General features: G+C 41.7%; 1 protein-coding gene across 2 annotated transcripts; it reads right to left on the bottom strand.

Annotated features, from left to right (window-relative positions):
• Positions 1–2,104: 2,104 nt before the first annotated feature.
• marveld2b (MARVEL domain containing 2b) lies at positions 2,105–26,994 on the bottom strand. Of its 2 annotated transcripts, none has more exons than XM_063068572.1 (7): positions 26,963–26,994; positions 22,097–23,302; positions 19,586–19,621; positions 14,131–14,276; positions 8,889–9,060; positions 4,478–4,528; positions 2,105–2,733 (listed from the first exon to the last, which is right to left on the bottom strand). In XM_063068572.1, exons 2-7 carry the CDS (start codon positions 23,285–23,287, stop codon positions 2,617–2,619), a joined length of 1,713 nt encoding a protein of 570 aa, XP_062924642.1. In that variant the 5' UTR covers positions 23,288–23,302; positions 26,963–26,994; the 3' UTR covers positions 2,105–2,616. The 2 variants fall into 2 exon arrangements, with proteins under 2 accessions (XP_062924642.1, XP_062924643.1); XM_063068573.1 differs by having other exon boundaries at positions 14,131–14,273.

The raw sequence follows: 26,994 nt of genomic DNA, 5'->3' as shown, positions 1-26,994 counted from the left end.
AGTTTGTGAATTGGCTTCTGTAGTTCGTGTTATCTGATTAATCCTTTTTTATTGTTATTTTGTGCAATTTTGATCAGAGTGGACTGGGTGTATGGCCTGCAGTCAACGAACAACACAGTGCTAAACTGAACTGAGCAGAACTAAACAGAACTGAACAGAACAACACAGTGCTAACTTGAACCAAACAGAATTAAACCAAACATTCCTAGACTGTTTCAATAACTTTGTGGTTTGATGTATAATATTCTGTGTTTTTCCACTCTTGCCCTCTGCGTGATTTGATTTTTTTTTTGCGGGTTGGATGTTTGATGTTTTTCTTTGAACAGGTTCCATGGTGTTTCTTTGTTTCTTGGCTGTCTGTGGGAAGACTAATCTCAGGGTTGTACATTGCATACCTGCTTCAATAATAAACATACTTTGAACTTCAAGATTATTTATAAATAGGGATTGAAAATGACTGAAAAGCCTTGTCTCAGGCTTCTGAACCAGGGAGGATAACTTCACTGACCTCAACTCTGAACGGATTCCGTAACCTACAGACTCACTTTTAAGGACTCTGTAACTCGTGTTCTCAGTATTATAATATACAACACTCATACAGTTATGTATTATACTCTGCTGTTGCTCATCCACTCCAAATTCCAAGATCTTGTGTTCAGAGATTCTCTTCTGTCCACCACTGTTGTAGTTATTTGAGTTACTGTCACTTTCCTGTCTGCCATAGTTGGATGCATCAGCAAGGGAGACGAGGCTGAGTACAGGGCTATGGTAGGAAACTTTGTCACATGGTGTGAGCAGAATTATCTGCAGCTTAAAGTGAAAAAGACTAAGGAGCTGGTGGTAGACCTGAAGAGAGCTAAGGCACCGGTGACCCCTGTTTCCATCCAGGGGTCAGTGTGGACATAGTGGTGGATTACAAATACCTGGGGAAACGAATTGACAATAAACTGGACTGGTCAAAGAACACTGAGGCTGTCTACAAGAAGGGTCAGAACCGTCTCTATTTCCTGAGGAGACTGAGGTCCTTTAGCATCTGTCGGACGATGCTGAGGATGTTCTACGAGTCTGTGGTGGCCAGTGCGATCATGTTTGCTGTTGTGTGCTGGGGCAGCAGACACCAACAGAATCAATAAACTCATTCGTAAGGCCAATGATGTTGTAGGGATGGAACTGGACTCTCTCACGGTGGTGTCTGAAAAGAGGATGCTGTCTAAGTTGCATGCCATCTTGGTCAATGTCTCCCATCCACTACATAATGGACTGGTTGGGCACAGGAGTACATTCAGCCAGAGACTCATTCCACCGAGATGCAGCACAGAGCGTCATAGGAAGTCATTCCTGCCTGTGGCCATCAAACTTTACAACTCCTCCCTTGGAGGGTCAGACACTCTGAGCCAATAGGCTGGTCCTGGACTTATTTACATATCACTGTTCAATTATTTATGGTTTTATTACTATTTAATTATTTATGGTGCAACTGTTATGAAAACCAATTTCCCTCGGGATCAATAAAGTATGACTATGAATCAGTCTGGCTATATATATATATATATATATATATATATATACTGTAATTCTCAGATTTTTTCTATATTATGGATTGCATTGCACTGCTGCTGCAAAGTTAGGAAATTTCATGACACGTGCCAGTGATATTAAACCTGATTTTGATTATATTCTCCTCTGACCTCTCTCATTAACAAGGCATTTTCACTCACAGAACTACTGCTCACTGGATTTTTTTTAACACCATTCTCAGTCAACTCCAGAGACTGTTGTGCATGAAAATCCCAGGAGATCAACAGCTTCTGAAATATTCAAACCACCCAAAACCAGTCACATAGATCACATTTCTTCCCTATTTTGGTCTGAACAACTCAACCCCTTCTTCTTGTTTTATGGCGGTTGGCACCCAGCTTGATGGTGCATTACCACCACAACTAAACCTCTCCACAATGCTACATGCTTTTATGTAGAGTTGCTGCCATATGATTGGCTAATTAGATATTTGCATTTATGAGGTGTACAAGTGTAAAATGACCAATGAGTGTATATATTCAAACAGCAAATTCAAATGGCTGTGATGACTGAACTGAAGTCCCGATAAAGAATTCTCAGTTATTTTATTTTTGCACATGGAATATAAACAGGGGTTTCATACAAAAGTATTAACTAAAACAGGAGACAAATATCAAAAGTCATATATACACATACTAGAGGGAACACGTGAACACAAAAGATTAAATTAAGTTTAAAATGTCTTTATGTTCTCAGGAGGTACAATAATGTAAGGTTTTGTAATTATGAAATACAAAATAATAGTCAGATATAACAAAGACAACAATCTAGAAATTCTTTAGGCCAGGCAATATCTCTGGAGGGGAAACCGCAACACTTCAAGCCCTCAGTCTTTTCTACCATTCTGAAGTTCTGGAGGTAGTTAACGTGCATCTCCCTCTGTGAATGCTGCCCAATTTCCCAAAAGTTCCCAGTATTTTTCTGTTTTTATTTCAGATATCCAGCATCTGCAGTTTCTTTGCATTTTTGCTTCAGGTTAATGCAGTTGTAGAGACCAGGGACAACTCGCTCTGAGATTCTTCCGGACTTGTCAGCCCCTTAATAGTTATCATTCCAGCTCATGACCTTGTCATATTCTTGAATTCTCTGCTTGATATGGGAGAGCTTGTTTTTCAAATATTCACAACGTTCTTTTTTCTCCAGGAAGGTGGGATCCTGCACAAAATAAATAAGCACAGCATCATCCAGTGTCTGGAGTCAGGTTAATGTTTAATCACTAAATGTGCATCAATTATTTTATATCATATTAATGTCTAAATTCCTTGGATCTCCCAAGTTACAATATTCTGACCCCCTTGAAGTGACTTGATACAGGATACGAGGCCTAGGTTGAGTAGACAGCTGGAGACTTTCTCCCCCAGGGTGGAAAATGTGAGGTGTTGCACTTTGGGAGGACAAACCAGGGTAGGGAATGCACAGTAAGCAGCAGGACACTGAGGATTGAGGTAGAACAGACATATCTGGGAAAACAGATCCATAATTCCTTGAAAGTGGAGTCACAGGTAGATAAGGTCACAAAGAATTTTTTTGGCACATTGGCCTTCATAAACTACAGTCTTGAGTACAGGAGTTGGATGTAATGTTGAAGTCATACAAGATATTGGTGAGGTCTAATTTGGAGTTTCGTTGCAGTTTTTGGTCACCTACCTACAGGAAAAAAGAAAATAAGATTGAAGAAGTGCAGAGAAAATTTGCATGGAATTTGTCAGGACTTGACGACCTGAATTACAGGGAAAGGTTGAATAGGTTAAGACTTTACTTCCTAGAAGAATGAGGGGAGACTTGAGAGAGGTATGCACAAAATTATGAGGGGTATAGGTAGAGTAAATGTAAGCCCAACACATTGATGCAACCATGAGAAAGGCATGCCAGGGGCTCTACTCAATTAGGAGTTAAAGGAGATTTAAGTATGTCACCAAAAATTTGCAAATTTCTACAGATATACAGTGGAGAGCGTTCTGACTGGTTACATCACTGCCTGGTATGGTGGCTCCAATGCACAGGATCACAAGAGAATGCAGAGGACTGCAAGTCTTAGCCAGAACCATTACGAGCAGAACCCTCCACACCACTGAGGACATCTTCAAATGGCAGTGCCACATCCATCACTGAGCACCCTCACTATCCAGGACATGCTCTGCTCTCGTTCCTACCATTTAGGGAGCTGGTACAGGTGATTCAGGGACAGCTTCTTCCCCTCCACAATCAGATTTTGGAATAGTCAATAAACCCATAAACGCTACCTTGATACTCCTTATTTGTACGATTTATTTTGTAATTTATAGTCAATTTTTTATGCATTGCTGCTGCAGAACAACAAACTTCACATCATGTAAGACAATGAAAATAAATCTGAATTTGATTAAAGCACCACAACACTTTAACCCATCTAGTGCATACCAAACCGCTGTTATGCCTAGTCCAATCAACCTGCACCTGGACCATAGCCCTCCAAACACACCTTCCATCCATGAACCTATCCAAACTTATCTTAAACATTGCAATCAAATGCACATCCACCACCTACAGCGGCAGCTCGTTCCACACTCTCACCATCCTCTGAGTGAAGCTCCCCCTCAGGTTTCCCTTAAATATTTCACGTTTCACCCTTGATCAGTGGCCTATAGTTTTGGTCTCGCCCAACTTCAGTGGAAAAAGCCTGCTTGTATTTGCTCTATTTATACCTCTCATAATTTTGTATACCTCTATCAAATCTCCCCTTATTCTCCTACACTCCAGGGAGTAAAGTTGTAACCTTTCCAGTTCCAGACTCGGTAAGATCTTTGTAAATTTTCTCTAAAATTGGGAACTGCAAACACATCACAGCAAATTCCTAATGTATGTAATTCTATATAGCAAACAAAGTTGATCCTTGAAAACGTTACCATGTTATACTCACATTTTTCTTCTTCTGATATTCATGGAAAACATTTGCAATCCTGTCATACTCCTAAGGGTTAGAAGATACGGATGTTCAGTAAACGATGTTGGGTTGTCTGAATTTTTCACACAATTATAGTAATGTAATTGATAGATTATTTTCTTAATTCCACTTGTATTTTTCTTCACTATTGTTCACAAAAATACAAAATTCTGACAGAATGTTTCCTGATTTTAAACTGTGAAGAATGTTTTTTTTGGTGGCTGAATGTGTGGCGACATTTGCGGGCTGCCCCCAGCACATTCTTGGGTGTGTTGGTTGTTAACACAAATGATGCACTTCAGTGTATGTTTCGATGTACGCATGACAAATAAACGTGCATCTTAAATCCACATAGATGCAAGGGGCAGAGGGATAAAGGCAAACAGCACAGAAGCACTCCGATACCTCAGTGATGGAATCAGAGATGCCCTCAGCCCATCTCCATCAGTGACACAGGGAAGTCCATGGCAAAGTGTCCACCATGGTAGGGAGAGGATCTGCTGACAGGTAGACCCACCACAGGTCTATCCAGCTCTCATCTGCTCACTGAATCCATGCCAGATTTACACAAACAATGAAAATGCACAATACATTTCACTGTATGTTTCGATGTGCATGCAATAAATAAATCTGAACCTGACCAGTGCAATGTTCATTGACATATATTTGATATTATCACAAAATGACAGGCAGGTTAACAAGTGATGAAGGACTACAACGAGCCTGTTAAGGCATTTGGACAGGGCACAATAAGTTAGCACTTGGAGAATGTGTAGTTATCTTCTCTGAAAGCAAGGATGAAAAAGCAAATTATTTAAATAGAGTAATAGGAGACCTGATGAAGGGTCTCAGCCCAAAACATTGACTATCTATTCCTCTCCATGGATGCTGCCTGACCTGCTGAGTTCCTCCAGCATTTTGTGTGTGTTGCTTTGGATTTCCAGCATTTGCAGAATCTCTTTAGAGTCAGATTTCAAAGTGTTGCAATACAAACAAGTTGTGGGATTCCACTATAAGCAGCAAAAAGCTAACATGTAGGTTCAGTAAGTAATTTGAAATGCTAATACAAAGGGTGCCCCTCTATCTTGAGGCTGTGCCATCTTGTCCTAGACTCTTCCACCACGGGAAACGTCATTTCCCCATCTACTCTGTCTAGGCCTTTCAACATTTGAAAGGGTTCAATGAGATCCCGCCTCATCCTTCTGAATTCCAGTGAGTACAGACCCAGAGCCATCAAACGTTCCTCATATGATAACCCTTTCATTCCTGGAATCATCCTTGTGAACCTCCTCTGGACCCTCTCCAATGCCAGCACATCTTTTCTAAGATGAGGGGCCCAAAACTGTTCACAATACTCAAGGTGAGGCGTCACCAGTACCTTATAAATTCTCATCATCACATCCTTGCTCTTGTATTCTGGATCTCTTGAAATGAATGCTAACATGGCATTTGCCTTCCTCACCACTAACTCCACCTGCAGGTTAACCTTCAGGGTGTTCTGCACAAGGACTCCCAAGTCCCTTTGCATCTCAGATTTTTGGATTTTCTCCCCGTTTAGAAATTATTCCGCACATTTATTTCTACTACCAAAGTGCATGACTATGCATTTTCTAACATTGTATTTCATTTGCCACTTTCCTGCCCATTCTCCTAATCTGTTTAAGTCCTTCTGCACCCTCCCTGTTTCCTCAACACTACCTGCCCCTCCACCAATCTTTGTATCACCTGCAAACTTGGCAACAAAGCCATCTATTCCATCATCTAAATCATTTATATACAGCATAAAAAGAAGTGGTCCCAACACCAACCCCTGCGGAACACCACTAGTCACTGGCAGCCAACCAGAAAAGGATCCTTTTAAGACTCAGACAGCTATGCCGGCTGGAGTCAGGGTTTTATGCTTTGGCTCTTGGTAGGGTCACTCATGCCAAACAGGTCAAAGGGTAGAGGCCAGACTAAGAGTGGTCCACCGGTCCTCCAGGTTTGGGGGTACAGCTCAGGGCTAACAACCCTGACTGGTCAAAGAAAATTGTTACGGAAACAGCACTGAAGAATCATCTTATGCCTGGGTGCGATGGTATTCGTGAGTCTCCACCCGGGACTTGCATGACTGACCGTAGTGAAAACAGAGCTACTGACATGAACATGGCCAGAAATGGAGGACCTTCACCGCTGTCCTAAGTACCAGAGGCATTACGGGCAGTAGGTACAATTGAAGTTCACACGATGTTCAAAAAGAGGCTTAAATTAAATGCATCATCTTGATCTTTGCAAAAAAAAAAAGTGGTGGCTGCTTCTTGAGAACATGTAATCCTCATAGGTCAGCCAGTCAGGAAAAGTGTTTATGCACCAGAGAGTGAGAGAGGAAAACACGATTCCATTTCTCTCAAAGCCTAGAAAGCCAATTACTGACCTAACTGCAAAATCAAATGTAGGTAACAGTTAGTCCTGACGAAGGGTCTCGGCCTGAAACGTCGACTGTACCTCTTCCTAGAGATGCTGCCTGGCCTGCTGCGTTCACCAGCAACTTTTATGTGTGTTGCTTGAATTTCCAGCATCTGCAGAATTCCTGTTGTTTAGGTAACAGCAATTGGACGGGTGTGGAAAAACACACTGCTTGCTTGTACACAGAAAGATTGTACCAACACATACAAAGGCCGACTGTAGGCACAGACATGCAAACTATCAATAAAAAAATGAGTCAATTCTGAGATGATCACTTCTGTATAAGTAACAATGCAGCCACCAGAGGTCTTTCTTCTCGGGGCTCTCCGCTGGTCAGGGTCGATCATGTTTGCTATGTACATAATACACAAGCCAGGGTAGTACAAGCTGTTGGTCGTGCAGCAGGCTCCCCGTCTTCACAGAGCTGATGAATCCAAAGGAATCATTTCTGCTGACAGGAAGGGGCAAAGCCAGGTTGCTGACACCTTAAAACCAGCTATTTTGTGCAGATGGGGCTTGTCAGTTTTGGTTGGGATCTCATCTAGGAGAAGTACGGCATTGCAGGAGTTGCCAGTCAGCATTAAACTCAATGTAGGGCTGCCTCATGGTTTACTCCCGAAACCATCCACACGAGTGAGTATAGCTGCAAGGCATCGCAAGTTGAAATCACAGTTTCCCTTCTCCTGGATGACCTGCCAACCACAGCTGACAAGTTCCATCTGCACAAAATGACTGGTTTTAAAGCACCAGTAACCTGCCTTTGCTCCTTCTCCTGTCAGTAGAAATTATTCTGCCAGGCTTGGTCGCTAAGCAACACCTGAAGGCCAGGAGCTGGGCTTGGTTGCGAGGGCTATTTGTGACACAAGCCATTGCAAGCTTTTCAAATGTAGTGGGAGCTTATCCACACTACCCTCCCCCTGTCTATAACAACTTTAAGAAACCTTTCTTACTGCTCCAAATTTTTAAAAAACGGTATCAATATTAGATACAGGCTCGGGAACAAGAGCTGACCAAACAGCAGGAGGCACTTTTACACTAACATGACAAAGCAAATCGGACTTAACTATAAAGATCTTTATTCTTCATCAACAGAGTTGTAATCAATGTGTTGCTGATGTTTGTATTTGAATACAAATTTATCTTGTAAAATGAATCACTTTTCAGATGAAACCATGCAGTTATTTTCCCAACCAAAGGTATACACAAAACAATCATATTTCTCATCACAGAGTTAAAGATTAGCGTTATTTGTCAAAGGTACTTCCAAACATACAGTGAAATGTGTCATTTATGTCATCAACCAACAGTGTCTCAGATGTGCTGGGGGCAGCCTGCAAATGTTGCCGTGCTTCTGGTACCAACATAACGTGCACAAATTACTAGCGCGAACCTATATGTGGATTGAAAATGAGGAACCCCCCAGTCACAGGGGGAATGTTTAAACTCTAAGTCAGCAGCGGAATTGGAACTGGGTCAGTGGTACTACTGAAGCCACATCACGCAAACTACCACGATAGTATAGCGGTGAGCGCAGTGCTTCTTCAACTCCAGGAGGAGCTCAGAGTTCAACCCCGGCATCCTCTGTAAGGAATCACTACCCCCCCACCCCCTCTGGAATGTGTGGGTGCTCTCCGGGTGCGCTGGTTCATCCCCCCCACACTCTAAACACCCGCCAGGTAGGTTAAATAGTCTTGGTAAATTGTCCCATGATTAAACTAGGGTTAAGTCAGAGTTGCCAGGGGTTGCCAGGGCAATGTGGCTCGAAGGGCCAGAAGGGCTAATGTATTCCATGCTGTGCATCTAAATAAGTAACTGTAATTGCTTTCATTACATTTAAAAGAGCCAGTAAAATGCCAAATATTAAGGCGAGATTGTGTGCAAATTTCACGTCACACGCCAGTGATAATAAACCTGATTCTGAGGTTTGACGTGGTGTACTGACCTGCTGGGATCCTGCATGCTGAGGGAGTCTGCTCATCATGGCATCCATCTCACTGAACTTCTTCAGAGTGGCTTGCACCTCTGCGTGAAGTTCCTTGTATTCTGCATGTTGGTCGTTGAATACAGCTTTGTAGCGCTCCCGCTCCTCAGGTGTTCGAATAGTTGGGTATTTACTAAACCAAAAAAAAAAATTCCTTTTTAAAATAATTTAACTCAATGCTCTACCCAGTTCAATTAAAAAACAAGATTAACACAGACATACTGTATAACGTGTAGGGATCAGCAATCAAGGAAACACCATTTCATTCTGCATTTGCTTCGCTGTAAACATCAGCAGGATCTCATGGTCAGGTGGACCTCACCCATCTCTCATCAGATTTAGAAACATTTTCCTACCAAGAGCAGCCATCAAAAACAGTGACACATCAGAGAACAGGTCACCCTGTTACAGGAAGGACTTTATCAAGGTGGAGATAGTGCAGAAGAGATTTACAAGGATGCTGTCTGGACCAGAGGGGCTAGGTTATAGGGAGAGGTTGGCCACGCTGGATCTTTATTCTCTGAAGTGTAGGAGAATGAGGGGTGACCTCACAGAAGTTATAAAATTATGAGGGGTATGGATAAGTTGCATGGTCGTAAGTCTTTTCTCCAGGGCTGGGCAGTTCAAGACTGTGGGGCACAGAGTTCTAAGAGGTAACTTTACGCAGAAGTTAGTGAGCTGCCAGAGAATGTGGTCCAGGCGGGTACAACTGCAACACTTAAAAGGCACTTGGACAGGTTCATAGAGGGGAGCGGTTTGGATTGGTGATTTTATGAACTTCTATGAGGTCTCCTGTGCTCCAGGGAATAAAGGTACAACATGGCCAGCCTCTCCCTGTAACTCAGCCCTCTAGTCCAAGCTTGGGAAACTGGGACTAGCAGGGAGGATGCTGTGATTGGCATGACCAGATGGGCTGAAGAGGCTATCTCCATACTGTATTACTCTGAGGACACTAATAAGTTCTATCTCAACAGCTCTAATCCAGTTTAGCATGGCAACAACTTCGATAAGCTCAGACCCAAAATCAAAGATGATAATTTTATTAGTCCACTATACAGTGGTGCTACAAAGTTTGTGAACCATGTAGAATTTTCTAAACTTCTGCAAAAATATGACCTAAAATGTGATCAGATCTTCATGCAAGTCCTAAAATCCAATTAAATAAATAACAAAAACCATTAGACTCGTTCATTTATTTATTGAGACAAGTGATCCAATATTACATGTATTTGTTGGAAAAAGTATGTGAATCTTTGATTTCAGTAACTAGTGTGACCCCCTTGTACACCAATAACTTCAACCAAACTTTTCTGGTAACTGTTGATCAATCCTGCACAGCAGCTTGGAGAAATTTTAGGCCATTCCTCTTTACAAATCTGCTTTAACTCTAGGATGTTGGTGAGCTTCCTTGCATGAACTGCTTGCTTCAGGTCCTTCCACAACATTTCTACAGGATTAAAGTCAGGACTTTGACTCGGCCATTCCAAAACATGAATTCTCGTCTTTTTAAACAACTCTGTTGTTGATTTACTCTCCTCTTTTGGATTATTGCATTATCCAACTTCTATTAAGATTCAGGTGACGGACTGTTTGACTGACATTCTCCTGTAAAATGTCTTGATACGATTTTGAATCCATTGTTCCCTCAAACTGTCCAGGCCCTGAGGCAGCAAACCAGCCCCAAACCATGATACTCCTTCCACCATGCTTCACAGTTGGGATGAGGTTTTAGTGTTGGTGTGCAGTGCCCTTTTTTCTCCTAACAGTGCTGTGCCTTTCTATGAAAAAGCTCAACTTTTGTCTCAATCGGCCACAGAACATTGTCCCAGAAGCACTGTGAAACATCCAGGTGGTCTTTTGCAAAGTTGAGATGTGCAGCAATGTTTTTTTTAGAGAGCAGTGGTTTCCTCTGTGGTGTACTTCCATGAACACCATTCTTGTTCAGTGTTTTTTCTTATACTGGACATATGAACAGAGTCCTCAGCATACTCTAGAGATTTCTGCAGGTCTTCTGCTGTTACAATTGGGTTCTTTTTCACTTCCTTCAGCACTGCACGTTGTGCTCTTGGTGTGATCTTTGCAGGATGCCCAATCCGAGGGAGAGTAGCAACAGTACTGAGTTTCCTCCATTTGTAACAATTTCTCTTACTGTGGACTGATGGAACACTCAGGGTTTTAGAAATACTTTTGTAGTCTTTTCCAGCTTCATGCAACTCTGCAATTCTTTTTCCAAAGTCCTTTGAAAGTTGTTTTGATCGAGGCATGGTGCAGATAAACAGATCTTTCTTGAGAAGAGCAGGCTTTGTCCATAACCTGACTTTGTGTGTCTTTTTTTTTATATACAGGGTAGGGCACCTCTGCAACCCACACCTCCAATCTCATCTCATTGAAAGGAACACCTGACTCCAAATAGCTTTTATAGAAGGCATTACCCCAGAGGTTCACATACTTTTTCCAACAAATACATGTAATATTGGATCATTTTTCTCGATAGATAAATGAACAGGTATAATGTTTGTGTATTTAATTGAGTTCTCTTTATCTAGTCTTAGGACTTACGTGGAGATCTGATCACATTTAGGTCATATTTATGCAGAAATAGAGAAAATTCTACAGGGTTCACAAACTTTCTAGCACCACTGTATTTGAACCTCGTACAAGGTCCTCCTACCCTCCGCAAGCCTGCGGGTCACCCTCGGGCAAGGTGCAGCACCTACTTAGCCTCCCCAGTCAGCGTCAAGTGAAGCCACGGGAGCAGGAGGTGGATGGTCATAAGAGCAGCCGGTGCAGATCACAAGTCTCAGTTATGCAACCACTGACGCCAGGCAGACAATCTCTGAACAGTATTGATAATGTCTGGGGTTGCCCTTCTGGTAAAGGCACTGCTCAGAAGCCCAAAAGGAGGGTACTGATAGAAGATAAGTGGAGAGATTGCAGAGTTCAATTCCAACAGCATCTCTAAGGAGGCGGTTTGACCTTCCTGTGGAACGTATTGGTTCTCTCTGACTGCTCCAATTTCCTCCTACAGTCTAAAGATGGTCAGTAGGTTAATTGGTCATTGTAAACTCTCCTGTGATTAGGCTAGGTTTAAATCAGAGGTTACTGGACATTGTGGTGCAAAGGACTGGAAGTGCCTATTTTGCACTGTATCTCTAAGTAAGGCAGACAGACAAACAATATAAGGGAAGGTGTTGGTCAAAAGAAAATGCATCGATGATGGCAGGAGGTGAAAAGGGTAAAACTCGGTGAAGTTTGAGAGTTAATTCACATATTTATCTGACAAAACCACTGATCATAAGACCATAAGCTCAAGGAGCAGAATTAGGGCCATTTGGCCCATTATGTCTGCTCCGCCATTTCATCATGGCTGGTCCAATTTTCCACTCTGCCCCAATTTCCTGCCTTCTACCCAAATCCCATCATGCCCTGACCAAGAATCTATCAACCTCTGCCTTATATATGCATACAGACTTGGCCTCCACAGCTGCCTGTAGCAAAGAATTCCACAGATTCACCACTTTCTGGCTAAAGAAATTCCACCTCATCTCCATTCTAACAGGACACCCTTCTACTCTGAGGCTGTGTCCTCTGGTCTTAGACTCTCCCACTATAGGAAACATCCTCTCCACATCCACTCTATCAAGGCCTTTCACCATTCGATAGGTTTCAATGAGGTCACCCCTCATTCTTCTGAATTCTGGTGAATACAGGCCAGGAGCCCTCAAACACACTTCATATGACAAGCCATTCAATCCTGGAATCATTTTTGTGAACTTCCTTTGAACCCTCTCCAGTTTCAGCACATCCTTTCTGAGATAAGGGGCCCAAACTGCTCACAGAACACCAAATGAGGTCTCACCAGTGCTTTATAAAGTCTCAACATTACATCCCTGCTTTTACATTCTAGTCCTCTTGAAATGAATGCTAACATCACACTTGCCCCTTCCTCACCACAGACTCAGTCTGCAAATTAACCTTTAGGGAATCCTGCACAAGAACTCCCAAGTCCTTTTGCGCCTCAGATTTTTGTATTTCCTCCCCACTTAGGAAATAGTCAACCCTTTCATTTCTTCTATCAAAGTGCATGACCATACACGTCCCGACACTGTATTCCATCTGCCATTTCTCTTGTCCATTCTCCTAATCTGTTTCAGTCCTTCTGTAGTCTCTCTACTTCCTCAAAACTACCTGCCCCTCCACCTATCTTCATATCGTCTGCAAACGTTGCAACAAAGCCATCAATTCCATCATCCAAATCATTGACATATAACACAAAAAGCAGTCCCAACACAGACCCCTGTGCAACACTACCAGCTACTGGCAGCCAACCAGTAAAAGCTCCCTTTATTCCCACTCTATGCCTCCTGCCATCAGCCCCAGCTTTATCCGTGCTAGAATCTTTCCTGTAATACCATGGACTCATAGCTTGTTAAGCAGCCTCATGTTTAGCACCTTGTAAAAAGGCCTTCTGAAAATCCAAGTACACAACATCAACCAATTCTTCTTTGTCAATCCTGCCTGTTATTTCTTCAAAGAATTCTAACAGATTTGTCAGTCACAATTTTCCCTTCAGAAAACCACACTGACTATGTCCTATTTTATCATGTGCCTTCAAGTACCCCAAAACCATATCCTAATCAATCGACTCCAACATCTTCCTAACCACTGAGGTCAGATCAACTGGCCTATAATTTGCTTATTTCTGCCTCGCTTCCTTCTTGGAGAGGAGTGACATTTGCAATTTTCCAGTCTTCCGGAACCATTCCAGAATCTAGTGATTCTTGAAAAATCATTATTAATGCCTCCACAATCTCTTCAGCTACCTCCTTCAGAACCCTGGGGTGTACACCATCTGGTTCAGGTGACTTATCTACTTTCAGACCTTTCAGTTTCCCAAGAACCTTCTCCCTAGTAATGTTAACTTCACACACTTCATGACCCCTGACACCTGGAAACCATTGCATAGCCTTGAGCTGGGCAGCACAGTGATAGAAAAACTAGGTATAGCATTAGCTACCAACACACTTTGTGGTGTCCCTGCACCAACTCCAAGAATAAAAACCAAGCTCTGTGTAAGAAGAAACAGCTTGATTTAAAAGTCAATCTCATTCATTAGATACAGCATGTCATCCCTTTTGCCAGCCGCGTTGAGACCAGATCCAATGATTTATTTATGAAGGTAAAATGGTTACTCTGTACTTACGCCAGGTAGTCAGCCATAATGAGGGGTTTCGGAATGTGACCCGCAGGAATGGACCCACTTAGCACTGCGGGTTTCACTTCTATTGGCTGCTGCTCTTTGTGACTTGGGTTGGTTACAACAGACTTCTCTTTAGATCGCCATGCCTGCTAAAACAAAGACACAAATGTACTGTAATGGAATATGGGGGCCACTGGGACGTGAAAAACTTTGGCAATCTGCTGCCTGATAATTCCTAAATCCTGATGGTTGGGAACCTCGAGTTTCTTACCCCACCCCCCAATCCTGTGCTCCTTTAGACTCCCTGGAAAATTATATTACTGTGTAACATATTTCAATAAAAAGGGGATCAGCAGTGCCGTCTGAACACCGATGACATTCTTTACAATGCTACGTGGCACCACAAGTGTGCTGGGATGGGGCAGATTCAGGTCAGGCCATGTCCTCTTCTCAATACCACCATCAGGCAGCAGGTACAGAAACTTCGGGACCCAAACCACCAGCTTCAGGAACAGTTATTCAAAGTTCAAAGTAAATGTATTATCAAAGGGCATACATATCACCAAAGGCAACCAATTTTCTTGCAGGCTTACTCAAGAAATCCATGGCTGGAATCACCCTATGAAGCAAAAGAAGACTTTCAAAATTATTAATCGATTCCAGCCCGATATAATTTTTGCTCAAGAAACGCCTATCAGAACGGGTGATCAAAATAGATATTTTAAATAGTGGAAGGGCCTTCAATATCATGCCACTTGTCAAAATAAAACAAAGGGAGTATCTATTTTTATTAAATCTAATATTTTATTTATCCAAGAAGATATCATGTCAGATATTAATGGTAGATTTTTAATTGTCAAGGGAACAATTTGTAATAGAAAAATTGTCCTGGTTAATCTACATGGACCTAATGTAGATGATCCTTCTTTTTTTAAAAATGTATTTGGTTTATTTCCAGATTTAAATGAATATATATTGTTAATGGATGGTGATCTTAACTGTTGTTTAAATCCTTTGATTGACAAGAGTTCAACCAACCAGCGACTTCCGAGTTGTTCAGCATCACTTATTAACTCTTTTTAATTGATTATGGCTTGATCGAAATCTGAAGAAATTTACATCTTAATGATAGAGATTCACATATTCATAAAAAAAATTCGAGAATTGATTATTTTATAGCTGATTTCCGAATTTTGTCCAAAGTCCAGAAATGTGAATATGACGCTATCGCTGTTTCAGATCATGTGCCTTTAAGCTTAGCCTTTGAATTGAATGATGTCGTATTGTAAATTTGCCTTGGCGTTTTCCAGAAAATTCATTACGAAGTTCAGACTTTGTCAAATTTATTGAGACTCAGATAAAAGATTTTTTTCTTTTTAATAATACGAGAGATATGTCGAATTGATTATATGGGATACACTTAAAGCATATTTGCGAGGTCAGATAATCTCCTATTTGGCTAAGCTCAAGAAACAGACAAAAATAGAGTTAGATAAGATTTCAAAACAAATTAAAGACTAGGATAATATTTATGCAGTCTGTCCTAACATTGATTTATTTAAACAAAGGGTTGAACTTCAATCACAATATAATTTACTATTAACTTATCTTATTGAAAGAAATTTGCTTAAATTAAAAAGTCAATTTTATATGTTTGGAGACAGAAATAATAAGCTGCCCAATTAAAGGCAGCTGGAGCTAAAAGACAAATCTTAAAAATTTGTAAGGGAAATGGTAGTTTAGCTTGTAATTATGAAGACATTAATAAAATTTTTCAGGACTTTTACACTGAATTCTAAATCTCAGTTTCCAGCTGATCCTTCTAAAATGATTGCCTCTTTACAAAAGATTGATTTTCTTAGAATTTCTGTTGAAGATCAACAAACTCTTGATACTCTTATTACTGAAAAGGAAATTCAGAAAGCTTTTCTTTCAATGCAATCTGGTAAAGCTCCTGGATTGGATGGTTTTTCTTAGGATATTATAAAAAATTTGAAGAATTGCTTTCTCCATATATGTTGGAAATGCTCAAAGATTCTTTTTTGTTAGGAGAGTTACCTCCTACATTTTATGAAGCTTCTATTTCTTTAATTCTTAAGAAAGATAAAGACCCTACTGATTGCGCTTCATATAGATCTATTTCACTATTAAATGTGGATGCTAAAATTCTTTCAAAAATAATGGCTAATCGACTGGAGAATATTCTAGCTAAAATTATTTCTCATGACCAAACAGGTTTTATAAAAGGCCGTTATTCCTTCTCTAATACTCGGAGACTGTTAAATGTTACATACTCATTCCTTTCTAAGACTCAATGTGTTGTTTCTCTTGATGCTGAAAAGGCATTTGATAGAGTTGAATGGAAATACTTATTTAACATTTTAGAGAAATTCAACATTGGTACTAATATTAATACGTGGATTAGAATGATATACAAAAGCCTTATTGCCACTGCTATTACTAATAATTGCAGATCTCTTTTTCGAATTTTGCGGGGTACGAGACAAGGATGTCTGTTAAGTCCCCCGTAACTTAATTTGATGTTGGAACCTTTGGCTATTGCATTTCATGAAGCTAAAGATATTCAAGGAATTTCCATAAATGGGACTATTCATAAGATCTCCCTTTATGCTGATGATCTTTTAGTTTATGCTTCGAATCCTGAAGAATCCATTCCTAGTTTATTGAAATTATTAAATGAATTTGGAAAGTTTTCGGGATATAAATTAAACTTTAATAAAAGTGAATTTTTCCTTTGAATGATTCTGCTTCTATATATGATGACATTCCTTTTAAAGTTACACACTCTTTCAAATATTCAGGTGTTATCATCACTAAAAATTATGAAGACCTTTATAGAGCTAATTTGGTTCCCTTAGTGGATTTTATGAAGCAAATATTTTGTAGATGGAATCCACTTACACTTTCATGCAGTTAAAATGATGATCTTACCAAAATTTTTGTATGTATTTCAAAATATTCCTATTTTTTTTAACTAAGAAGTTTTTTGATCAGGTTGATTCTATTATTTCATCTTTTGTTGGGAATAATAAGAGACCAAGAATTGGAAAATATCATTTACAAAAATCAAAAAAGGATGGAGGTCTTGCTCTGCCTAATTTAAGAATGTATTATTGGGCGGTTAATATACGTTATTGTGTGTTTTTGGTTATATTGGACTAATAAAAATGAACGACCACCTTGGGTTGATTTGGAACTGAAAGCTGTGAAACAATTTTACTTAACTTTGTTATTAGAAGCCTCTTTACCTGTACAACTAGCCAAAATTTCTATTCTAAATTTATATCCTATGATTAAGCAGTCATTACGAATTTGGTACCAGTTTCGTAATTTTTTTAATCTTAAAAAATTTAGCCGCCTTAGTTTAATTTATCGAAACTATTTATTTAAACCTTCACTTAGTGATCCTACCTTTTTTCTTTGGAGGAATAAAGTTGTTTATCTTTCATGGATCTGTTTCAAGAAGGTCGATTGATGTCTTTTGAGAAATTAGTAACTAAGTATTCTCTCTCGCACTCACATTTCCTGCAATATCTTCAGGTCAGACATTTCTTACAAGAATATTTAAGTAATTTTCCATATATACAAGATTCTGACCTGTTAGGCATTATTTTAAAAATGAATCCTTTAGTGAAAGGTTTTATTGGGAAAAATTATAATTTACTATTACAAGAGTATAATTATCCTTTACTTAAGATTAAGCAAGATTGGGGAAGAGAGCTTAACATGACCTTGATATCAGAGGATTGGTTGTGAATTTTGAAGTTGGTTAATTCTTCTTCGATTTGTGCCAGTCACTGTCTAATTCAATTTAAAATTGTACATAGTTACTACTTGACAGAGGAGAGACCGTCTAAAATGTTTCCTAATGTTGATAGTCAGTGTGATAGATGTAAAACTGAGACAGCTACATTGACACATATGTTTTGGTCGTGTTCTGTATTGAAACAGTTTTGGAAATCTATTTTCTCTATAATTTCTAAAGCTTTTAAAAATTAATTTACAACCTAATAAATTGACAGTTCTGTTTGGTATAATTCCTCAATATATTCATGGTATTTCTATATCAGACCAACATGTAATTGCATTTGTCACATTATTGGCCAGAAGGGCTATTTTGTTGAAATGGAAAGATGCCTCTGCTCCCACCTTGATACAATGGTTCTCTCAGGTGATGTTATGTCTTAGTTTGGAGAAAATTAGAAGTCGAACTTTTGATCCTCGATTTGACTTTGAGAAAAGGTGGGGTTCTTTTGCCCGTTACTATCATTTGATTTGAGTTAATTAAGGTGGTCCCCTTCTGATTCTTGTTTCATTGGTTTTGGTTGGCAGATTGATGTTTTTCTTTTATGGAAGCTTACATGTCATATAGCTCCGGGGTTGTGCTCCCAATGGGTTTTTTTCCTCATTTTTTTTTCAGTTAGTAGGGTTTTTTTTTGTTTTAGTTAGTAGGGGTTCTTTTTTCCTTTTTTTTTCCAAAATTTTTTTTTTAAAAATCCATGATAGAGTAATAACGTAATAGAATCATTGAAAGACCGCACCAACCTGGGCATTCAACCAGTCTGCAAAAGACAACAAACTGTGCAAATACAAAAAGAAATAACAATAATAAATAAATAAGCAAAAATATCAAGAATATGAGATGAAGAGTCCTTTAAAGTGAGTCCGTTGGTTGTAGGAACTGTTCAGTGAGGGGGCAAGTGGAGTTGAGTGAAGTTATCCCCTTGGGTTCAAGAGCCTGATGGTTGAAGGGTAGGAACTGTTCCTGAACCTGGTGATGTGAATCCTGAGGCCCCTCTACCTTCCTCCTCTCGGCATCAGTGAGAAGAGAGCTTGTTTTGGGAGGAGGAGGTTCCTGGTGATGGATGCTGCTTTTCTGTGACGTTGTTTTGAGTGGATGTGCTGAACGGTGGGGAGAGCTTTACCTGTGATGGACCGGACCATATCCACTACTTTTTGTAGGATTTTCCCCACAACCATCAGGCTCCTGAACCAGGGCAGATAACTTCATTCACCTTGACACAGAACTGACTCCACAACCTACAGACTCACTTTCAAGGACTCTACAACTCACGCTCTCGGTATTAATTTTTATTTGCAGTTTGCCTTTCTTTGCATATTGGTTGTTTATCACTCTGTTTATGTGTAGCTTTTTGTAAATTCTATTGTATTTATTTTTCTGCAAGAAAAAGAATCTCAAGGTAGTATATGGCAACATATATGTACATTAAACACGCTTTCTCATTCCGTCCATAGCTCGAATGAATGAGATAAATCACAAAATCATTTTCCTGCTAATTCCATTTGACGTATCACCATCACAAATTTAACATGCTTCTGTTTCACAAGCTCACAAAGTGCAGGAGGAATGTTAACCAGAAATGAAAACAAACAGCATTTTAAATGAAATTGGAGCCTCTAAGAACAGCATCCCTACCGTTTCTGTGGATGTCCCAGTTTCCGGACTTCTCAGCTAGAATTTAAAAAAAACAAAATTTCACACTGGGAACAATATTTGATGCACTGTCACAGATCTGAAATGTTAACTCTCTCTACATATCAAGACCATAATTCACAGGCCATTCAGCCCATTGAGTCTTAAATCACAGTTCTCAACCCCATTCTCCTGTCTTCTGCCCGTAACCTTTGACACCATTACTAATCAAGAATCTATCAACCACCACTTTAAATAACCCAGTGAGTTGGCCTCCACAGCTGTCTGTAGCAATGAATTTCACAGATGCACCACCCTCTAGTTAAAGAAATTTCCTCCTCATCCCTGTTCTATTCTGCTCTCTGATCCTAAACTCCCCCACTGTAGAAAACATCCCCTCTACATCCATTCTGTCTAGGCCTTTCAATATTAAATAGGTTTCATTGAACTTCCCCCCTCCTCAATCTTCTAAACTCCCGTGAGTACAGGCCCTAACCATCAAATGCTCCTCACACATTAACCCTTTAATGTCCAGAATTATTCTCATAAACAACCTCTGGACCCTCTCCAGTGGCAGCACATCTTTTCTGAGATAATGGGCCCAAAACTGCTCATTTTACTCCAAGTACGATCTGACCTATGCCTTATAAAACCTCGGCATTACATCCTTGCTCCTATATTCTAGTTTGCTTGAAATGAATGCTAACATAGCATTTGCCTTCCTTACCATCGAATCAACTGGCAAGTTAGACCTTACAGAATCCCTTTGCCCCTCCGATTTTTGAATTTTCTTCCCCTTTAGAAAATAGCTTACACCTTTATTCTTTCTTCCAAAGTACATGACTATACACTTCCCAACATTGTATTCATTTTCTGCTACTTCTTCCCCATTGCTTTCATATTCCTTCTGCAGACTCCCCACTTCTTCAACAATACCTGCTCTCCATCTCTTTGTTTTGTCCATAAGCTTGGACACAACGGCATCAACTCCGTCATTCATATCTTTGACATATAACGTGAAAAGAAGTGGTCCCAACTCCGACCCCTGCAGAACACCACGTGTCACTGGCAGCTAACCAGAATTCCCACTTTTTGCCTTCTGCCCTGAGCCAATCCTCTGTCCATGCCAGTATCTTTCCTATAATACCACCGGCTCTAGTTTTGTTTAGCGGACTCATGTGTGGCAGCTTGTCCAATGCTTTCTGAAAATCCACTGATTCTCCTTTATCCATCCTGCCAGTTCTTTCCTCAAAGAAGAAATTTGTCTGACTTGCGGAATGTTTCCTACATGTTCAGTTTTTAAAACATGCGCAAACACCAGATGCACACTTTCAAACCACAAGCTTCCATGGTAATTCACCTTTTCTTTGAATTCCCTAACCAGAAAAGGTATTTGAAGCTAAATCATTCCATATGGACTTAAACCTGATTTCTGGGGACGAAAGGAATTAAGGAATGTTATGGGAAAAGCAGGAAAGGGGACTGAATTTGGATGACCACCCTTGTTCACGTTGAAACCCCAGAGCAGGTCGAAATGTTTGCTCCTGCTCCTATTTCCTATGGCCTTACACAAAAAAACCTTTTTTTAAAAAAATAATTCTAAAACAAAGCACCAAAGAGTTAAATTTGGCATAGTCAATAGCAGAAGGAAATAACCACTTCTCTGTTTGGTCAATCACACCTGTCCTTGTGGAAACGTTGATCCATTATACGTCATGCTCCAAGTGCTGGAATTCCTCCAGTGAACCTGTTCTGCGCTCATGTCTAACCAGACCAGCACAGTACTAGACCACAAGACACAGGAGCAGAATTAGGCCACTTGGCCCATCATGCACCATTCCATCACAGCTGATTAATTATCCTTCTCCCCATTACCATCAACACCCTAATCAAGAACCAATCAACTTCGCTTTAAATATACCCAATGACTCAGCCGCCACAGCTGTCTGAGGCGATGAGTTCCACAGATTCACCACCCTTTGGCTAAAGAAACTCCTCCTTATGTCTGTTCCAAGTGGACATACTTTACTGAGGCTGTGCCCTCTGGTCCTAGACCCACCCACTAAAGAAAACATTCTCTCATGCCCACTCGACCTAGGCAATTCAATATTCTATAGGTTTCAACGAGATACCCCCACCCCCCCTCATTCTTCTAAACTCCAGTGAGTACAGGCCAAGAGCCATCAAATGCTCCTCGTACATTAACTCTTTCACTCCCAGGATAATTCTCGTGAATCTCCTCTGGACCCTCTCCAATGCCAGCACATCCTTTCTTACAGAGGGGGCCCCAAAACTGTTCACCATGCTCCAAGTGTGGTCTGACGAATGCCTTACAAAGCCTCAGCATTACATCCTTGCTTTAATGTACTGCAGCACACTTGGATGTAGAATGCATATAGAGTAGTTACCTCACACACCCCCCCCCACCAATAAAACTGCTATTCTATATGGAGGAGGAAGAGAAGCATATCCTCTCAATATAAGGAGTTCTAAGTTTAAACAGAAGCTCATTACCTCAAACTCAGCGTAGTTTTGGTGTCTCCTCTTTGCCTCGTGTCTCCACAACTTCAGACAGACAATGGAGCTGATGAGATACAGGAACATGGTGGCAAAGAGAAAGATGACCGCAGCGATCTGTCCTCCCTCGACGCGGCAAAACGTCGCATTCAGTGGGGTGTTGAAGAGGGGATAATAGCAGAGGCCGCCGCGGTTCATATCGTTGAGGTACACGATGGCAGCAGCCAGAAAGAGGATAAAAAGAACGACATTAATGGCAAACTCGGTCAGCGGCCACCAGTTAGAATCCAGTAAGATGGTGCGATAGTACATGGACATCCCCAGCACCAGGAGAATGATGGTGACCACCCACGCCAAGCCTGCGACGACAATAACAAAAGGTGTCTTTGGCCCATCGTAGTAGTATCCTCCTTGCAAACTGTTGGCAGCGTGACTGTACGGCCGAGAGTAACCAAACATATTGTACCATTCATTGTCTTTATGTATGTAAGCACAGACACAGGCAAATACAGCGGCCCCAAACAGCAGCTGAATGGCGCCCAGGATCCGCAGCAAGCCAGCCCACGACTTCATGTAGGAGTATTTCAGGTTGTACTCTTGCACTTTGTCATGGTAGCTCCGGGCGGTGCGGGTGTGGCGATCCAACGAATCGTAGGGGTCGTGGGGGAGCATCAACTCAGCCTCTCTCCGAGAGTTGTAGCTTCCCCCTGAACCTCCGTAGGGATCCCGGTAGGAGCTGGTGCCGGATGCCTGCCCTTCCAGCCCGAGATATTCCTTCACAGAGGGTGTGGGGGAGGCGGGTGGTGAGCACTCCACTCCGTCGCTGGTATTGCTAAGAGCCATGTTCACCTGTGGATCGTCACTTCTCCCTCTGAACAAGTTCTTCACGGAATCTGGGATAAAACGCCGCACCGGCTTCAGCTCCAGGGAAGTCACCGGCTCATCAGCTTCATCCGGATAGAACTCGGGGCCAACTGGTGGGTGCAGAGGCAGTGGTGGGGGCGGCAGGGGGTCTGCACTCACTGCTAAATCACAATCCTTCAACAGCTTTGCACTAAGTGCAGTGACGTCCTCCTCCAGAGAAGGATGGGAACGCTGGCTTTCTCGAGGGACCTCATCGTACTGCGTCACCCTTCCCCAGTTCCTCCGTGTTTCGTGAGAAGCTCCGGACCTCTGTCCCGATGACATTGGCACAATTTCCCCCTGCAACTTAAAAACAGCATTTTATTCTGCTTTCTGCCGTCTTCTTTTTCAGTCCTGATGAAGGGTCTCGGCCCAAAATGTTATCTGCTTCTCCCCCTCCAGAGTCGCTGGCTGACCTGCTGAGTTCCGCTTTTGTGTGCATTGCTGAAGATTTCCAGCATCTGCAGTATCTCTTGTGTTTAAAAAAAACACACTAGTTTTAATCCACATCCCCATAAACTCTGCTGAGGATGGTCACTCGTTTTACCACACTTTATTTCAGCTTATGGGAAAGTGCATTGCTCACATACAGAACAGAACAGGGTTTGGTCACCCGTCCGCTCAACTAGCCCCACCAACTTCACATTCTACCTACTACTGTAACTTCCTTTAGCTCAATAATCACACGCTGATCCCAGTATCTGTGAATAGAGCGAAGCAGTGCTTACAGCACAGAAGTTCTCAGTCCCCCTGCTACCTCCTCCCTTCTTCAATTGTTACCACTTCATCTCTCCCTCTCTCTCCTCTGAGCTGTTACAGGCACACAGACTGCAAAACCTATGGACCAGGTGAACGCAGTAACCCAAACTGCCTGTCTTCAACCCTCGCACCAGCCATGCAAACCACTTTCAACCTATGGCGTTACAGGCATGGATAGAGGAATGGCTGACAGGCAGGAGGCAGCGAGTGGGAATAAAGGGGCCTTTTCTGGTTGGCTGCCAGTGACTAGTGGTGTTCCTCAGGGGCCAGTATTGGAACCACTACTTTTCACATTGTTTGTCAATGATTTAGATAATGGAATTAATGGCTTTGTGACAAAGTTTGCAGATGATACAAAGATAGGTGGACAGGTAGGTAGTGCTGAGGAAGCAATAATAATTGCAGCAGCATTGGAAGAATGGGTAAAAAAGTGGCAGGTGGAATGCACTGTTGGGAAATATATGATAATGTATTTTGATAAAAGGAACAATAAAGCAGACTATTATCTAAATGGAGAGAGGGTTCAAACATCAGAGGTGCAGAGGACTTAGGAGTCCTCGTGCAAGATTCCCAGAAAGTTAATTTACAGGTTGAGTCTATGGTAAAGGCAGCAAATGCAATGTTGGCATTTATTTCAAGGGGAATAGAATATAAAAATAAGGAGATAACACTGAGGCTTTACAAGACACTAGTCAGAGGAGGTTCAGAAAGATGATTCTGGAAATGAAGAGGTTAACATATGAGGAGTGTTTGGCAGCTTTGGGTCTGTACTCACTGAAATTCAGAAGAATGTGGAGGGATCTCACTGATACCTACCAAATGTGGAAAGGACTAGATAGGGTGGATGTGGAGAGGACGTTTCTTGTGGTGTCCAGAGTTAGAGGGCACAGCCTCAAAATTGAGAGGCGACCCTTTAGAACAGAGGTAAGGAGGAACTTTTTTAAGCCAGAGAGTAGTGAACCTGTGTAACGCTCTGCCACAGACTGAGGTGGAGGCCAAGTCCATGGGTATATCTAATGCAGAAGTTGATAGTTTTCTGATCGGTCAGGGCATCAGAGGATATAGTGAGAAGGCAGGTGTTTGCGGTTCAGTGGAATGTGGGATCAGCCATGATGGAATGGCAGAGCAGACTGAATGGCCTAATTGTGGCCCCCATGTCTAATGGTCTGAGAGTCACGCAAGCTGCCTATCTTCAACTCGCGCACTGGTCTCGCAAACCATCTTCATCCTATGTACTCATCACGCAAACCAGCTGCCTTCAACCTTAAGCAAACAATCTTCAACATCTGTTCTATAAACAATCATCATAAACTTGTTTGTGTTCAGCAGATTTGCACTTAGAGCACGCTATAGCAAATGAGTTTGGAAAAAGACCAAATTAACCTTACAGTAGACAAAATGTTCACTAGCCCCAAGAAAGAAGGTTTTACCTATCTCGGGTGAAGTGCAGTGCACAAAATGAATGTTCCACTTTGAGGGAGAAGTGAAAGAATTCATCGACCGCGTGACAACACAGGAAAGCAACCTGATACCTGACTAGCCAATTACGTCTTTCAGACTGAGCAATAAGACAGGGTATGAATAAATATAAAGATGAAAGCAGCAGCATTATTTCAGCATTAGGAATGGAGTGTGGAGAATCCTCGGTTTCCAAACGTGCAGGGATTACCCTGCCTTGACTCACCATGGCTCCAATTTGTTGAGTTTAAGATTGATTTACAAGTTGAAGCATCAGGAACCATTCTCATCCCAAGAATGGGATTCCCTGTAAGGAGAAACACAAGAAAGAGCTCCTTGTTTTCAGGTGCCTGTCATACCTTCTCCGCCACTCAATAAGACAAGGCTAGAGGACACAGGAACAAAACAGACCATTCGGCCCATTGAGTCCATTCCATCACGGCTGATTTATTATCCCTCTCAACTCCATTCACCTTCCTTCTCCCTATAACTTTCGATGCCCTGACTAATCAACCTCCGCCTGAACTATACTCAATGACTTGGCCTCCACAGCTGTCCATGGCAATGAGTTCCACAAATTTTCCACACTCTGGCTAAAGGGTTCCCTCTTCATCTCTGTTCTAAAGGGACGCCCTTGTATTGTGCGGCTGTGTCCTCATGGGTGATTACTTTTAAACCTCCATCCCTGCAAAAAAAGAAACTTGACATCTCTTGATTTTTCTTTAATATGCAAAGGTCCAACCTATTTAACAAGTGATTCCCTACAGCCCTGTGGGGACAGGATTTCAAGTGCTACCGCTCTGGGTGAAGAAGCTCCCCAGGCCGACTGGCCTGCACCTTATTTTGGGACTGTGATACAAGAGCACAAATTCTACTGAACGCCATTTTGATCTCACACCTGTTAGGAAGTACAACTACGTCTATTTCTCCTGTATTATTGAACCTGTTAAATTCTTGCTCTTTCATGAGACTAGTTCACAGTTCTCTCGAATTCTCTCTGCACCTCCTGACAGTCCAGCCTCCATGGGTCTGAGGAGCTGATGGCAGTACCCGCTGACGCGGTTTCAAGTGCAGAGTTCAAACTTGATTCCCTTTGCGCAAGCTGAAACTTCTCAGCAAGAACAAAGCTTAAATGGGATGTGTACTGTGGAAACAGGCTGTAGCCCAGAGGGTCCCAAAATTTAACGAGGAGACATAGAGGTTCTGCAGATGCTGGAAATCCAGAGCAACACAAACAAAACGCTGGAGGAACTCAGCAGGTCAGGCAGCAACAATGGAGGGAAGTAAACAGTCGACGTTTTGGGTCGAGACTCATCAGGACACAATCAGAAACGGAATCAAGTTATCCTTAACATCACTAAGATGAAATTTGTTATATTGCGACAGCAGTACATCGCAAGGATAAAATTAGAAATTACGAAATAGAGCAATTAATAACCGAAACAGAGTAACAAAAGGCATTCCCAGTCCCACAAGAAGACCACTTAAAGTGACAGCAAAGCAACAAAGTTTTAAACAAACGAGATTTTACTTCCTCAGACGTATTTCACACCCTGGGCTCCGATGAAAACACCCGAAACTCCACTAACCCAGTTTCGGCGAGACAGAGAGCCGCGCACGCAGGTTTCGGGCAGGAGCGCCGGGCAGCAAAGGCAGGAGCCCGGCTCCGATTAGGAGGGGACCAGGCTCCCCCACCCCATTCAAACCCCCTCCGCCTCGCCCGCTCTCAGATACAGTACTCACCGCCCCGGCCGCTCCTTCCTCACCTGCCCAAA

The sequence above is a fragment of the Mobula hypostoma genome, chromosome 16 (genome assembly GCF_963921235.1).
Source record: "Mobula hypostoma chromosome 16, sMobHyp1.1, whole genome shotgun sequence".
Classification (NCBI taxonomy): domain Eukaryota; kingdom Metazoa; phylum Chordata; class Chondrichthyes; order Myliobatiformes; family Myliobatidae; genus Mobula; species Mobula hypostoma.
This window is presented reverse-complemented; position numbering and strand designations above follow the sequence as displayed.

Bases quoted from the DNA above. Each gene is read 5' to 3' on its own strand.
- marveld2b (XM_063068572.1), bottom strand. From the start codon at position 23,287: ATGTCATCGGGACAGAGGTCCGGAGCTTCTCACGAAACACGGAGGAAC. The intron at 14,277-19,585 runs GTAGGGATGCTG...TCTTTGTTTTAG, and splicing joins CTGGGACATCCACAGAAACG to CAGGCATGGCGATCTAAAGA. The intron at 9,061-14,130 runs GTAAGTACAGAG...TTTTTGGTTTAG, and splicing joins ATTATGGCTGACTACCTGGC to TAAATACCCAACTATTCGAA.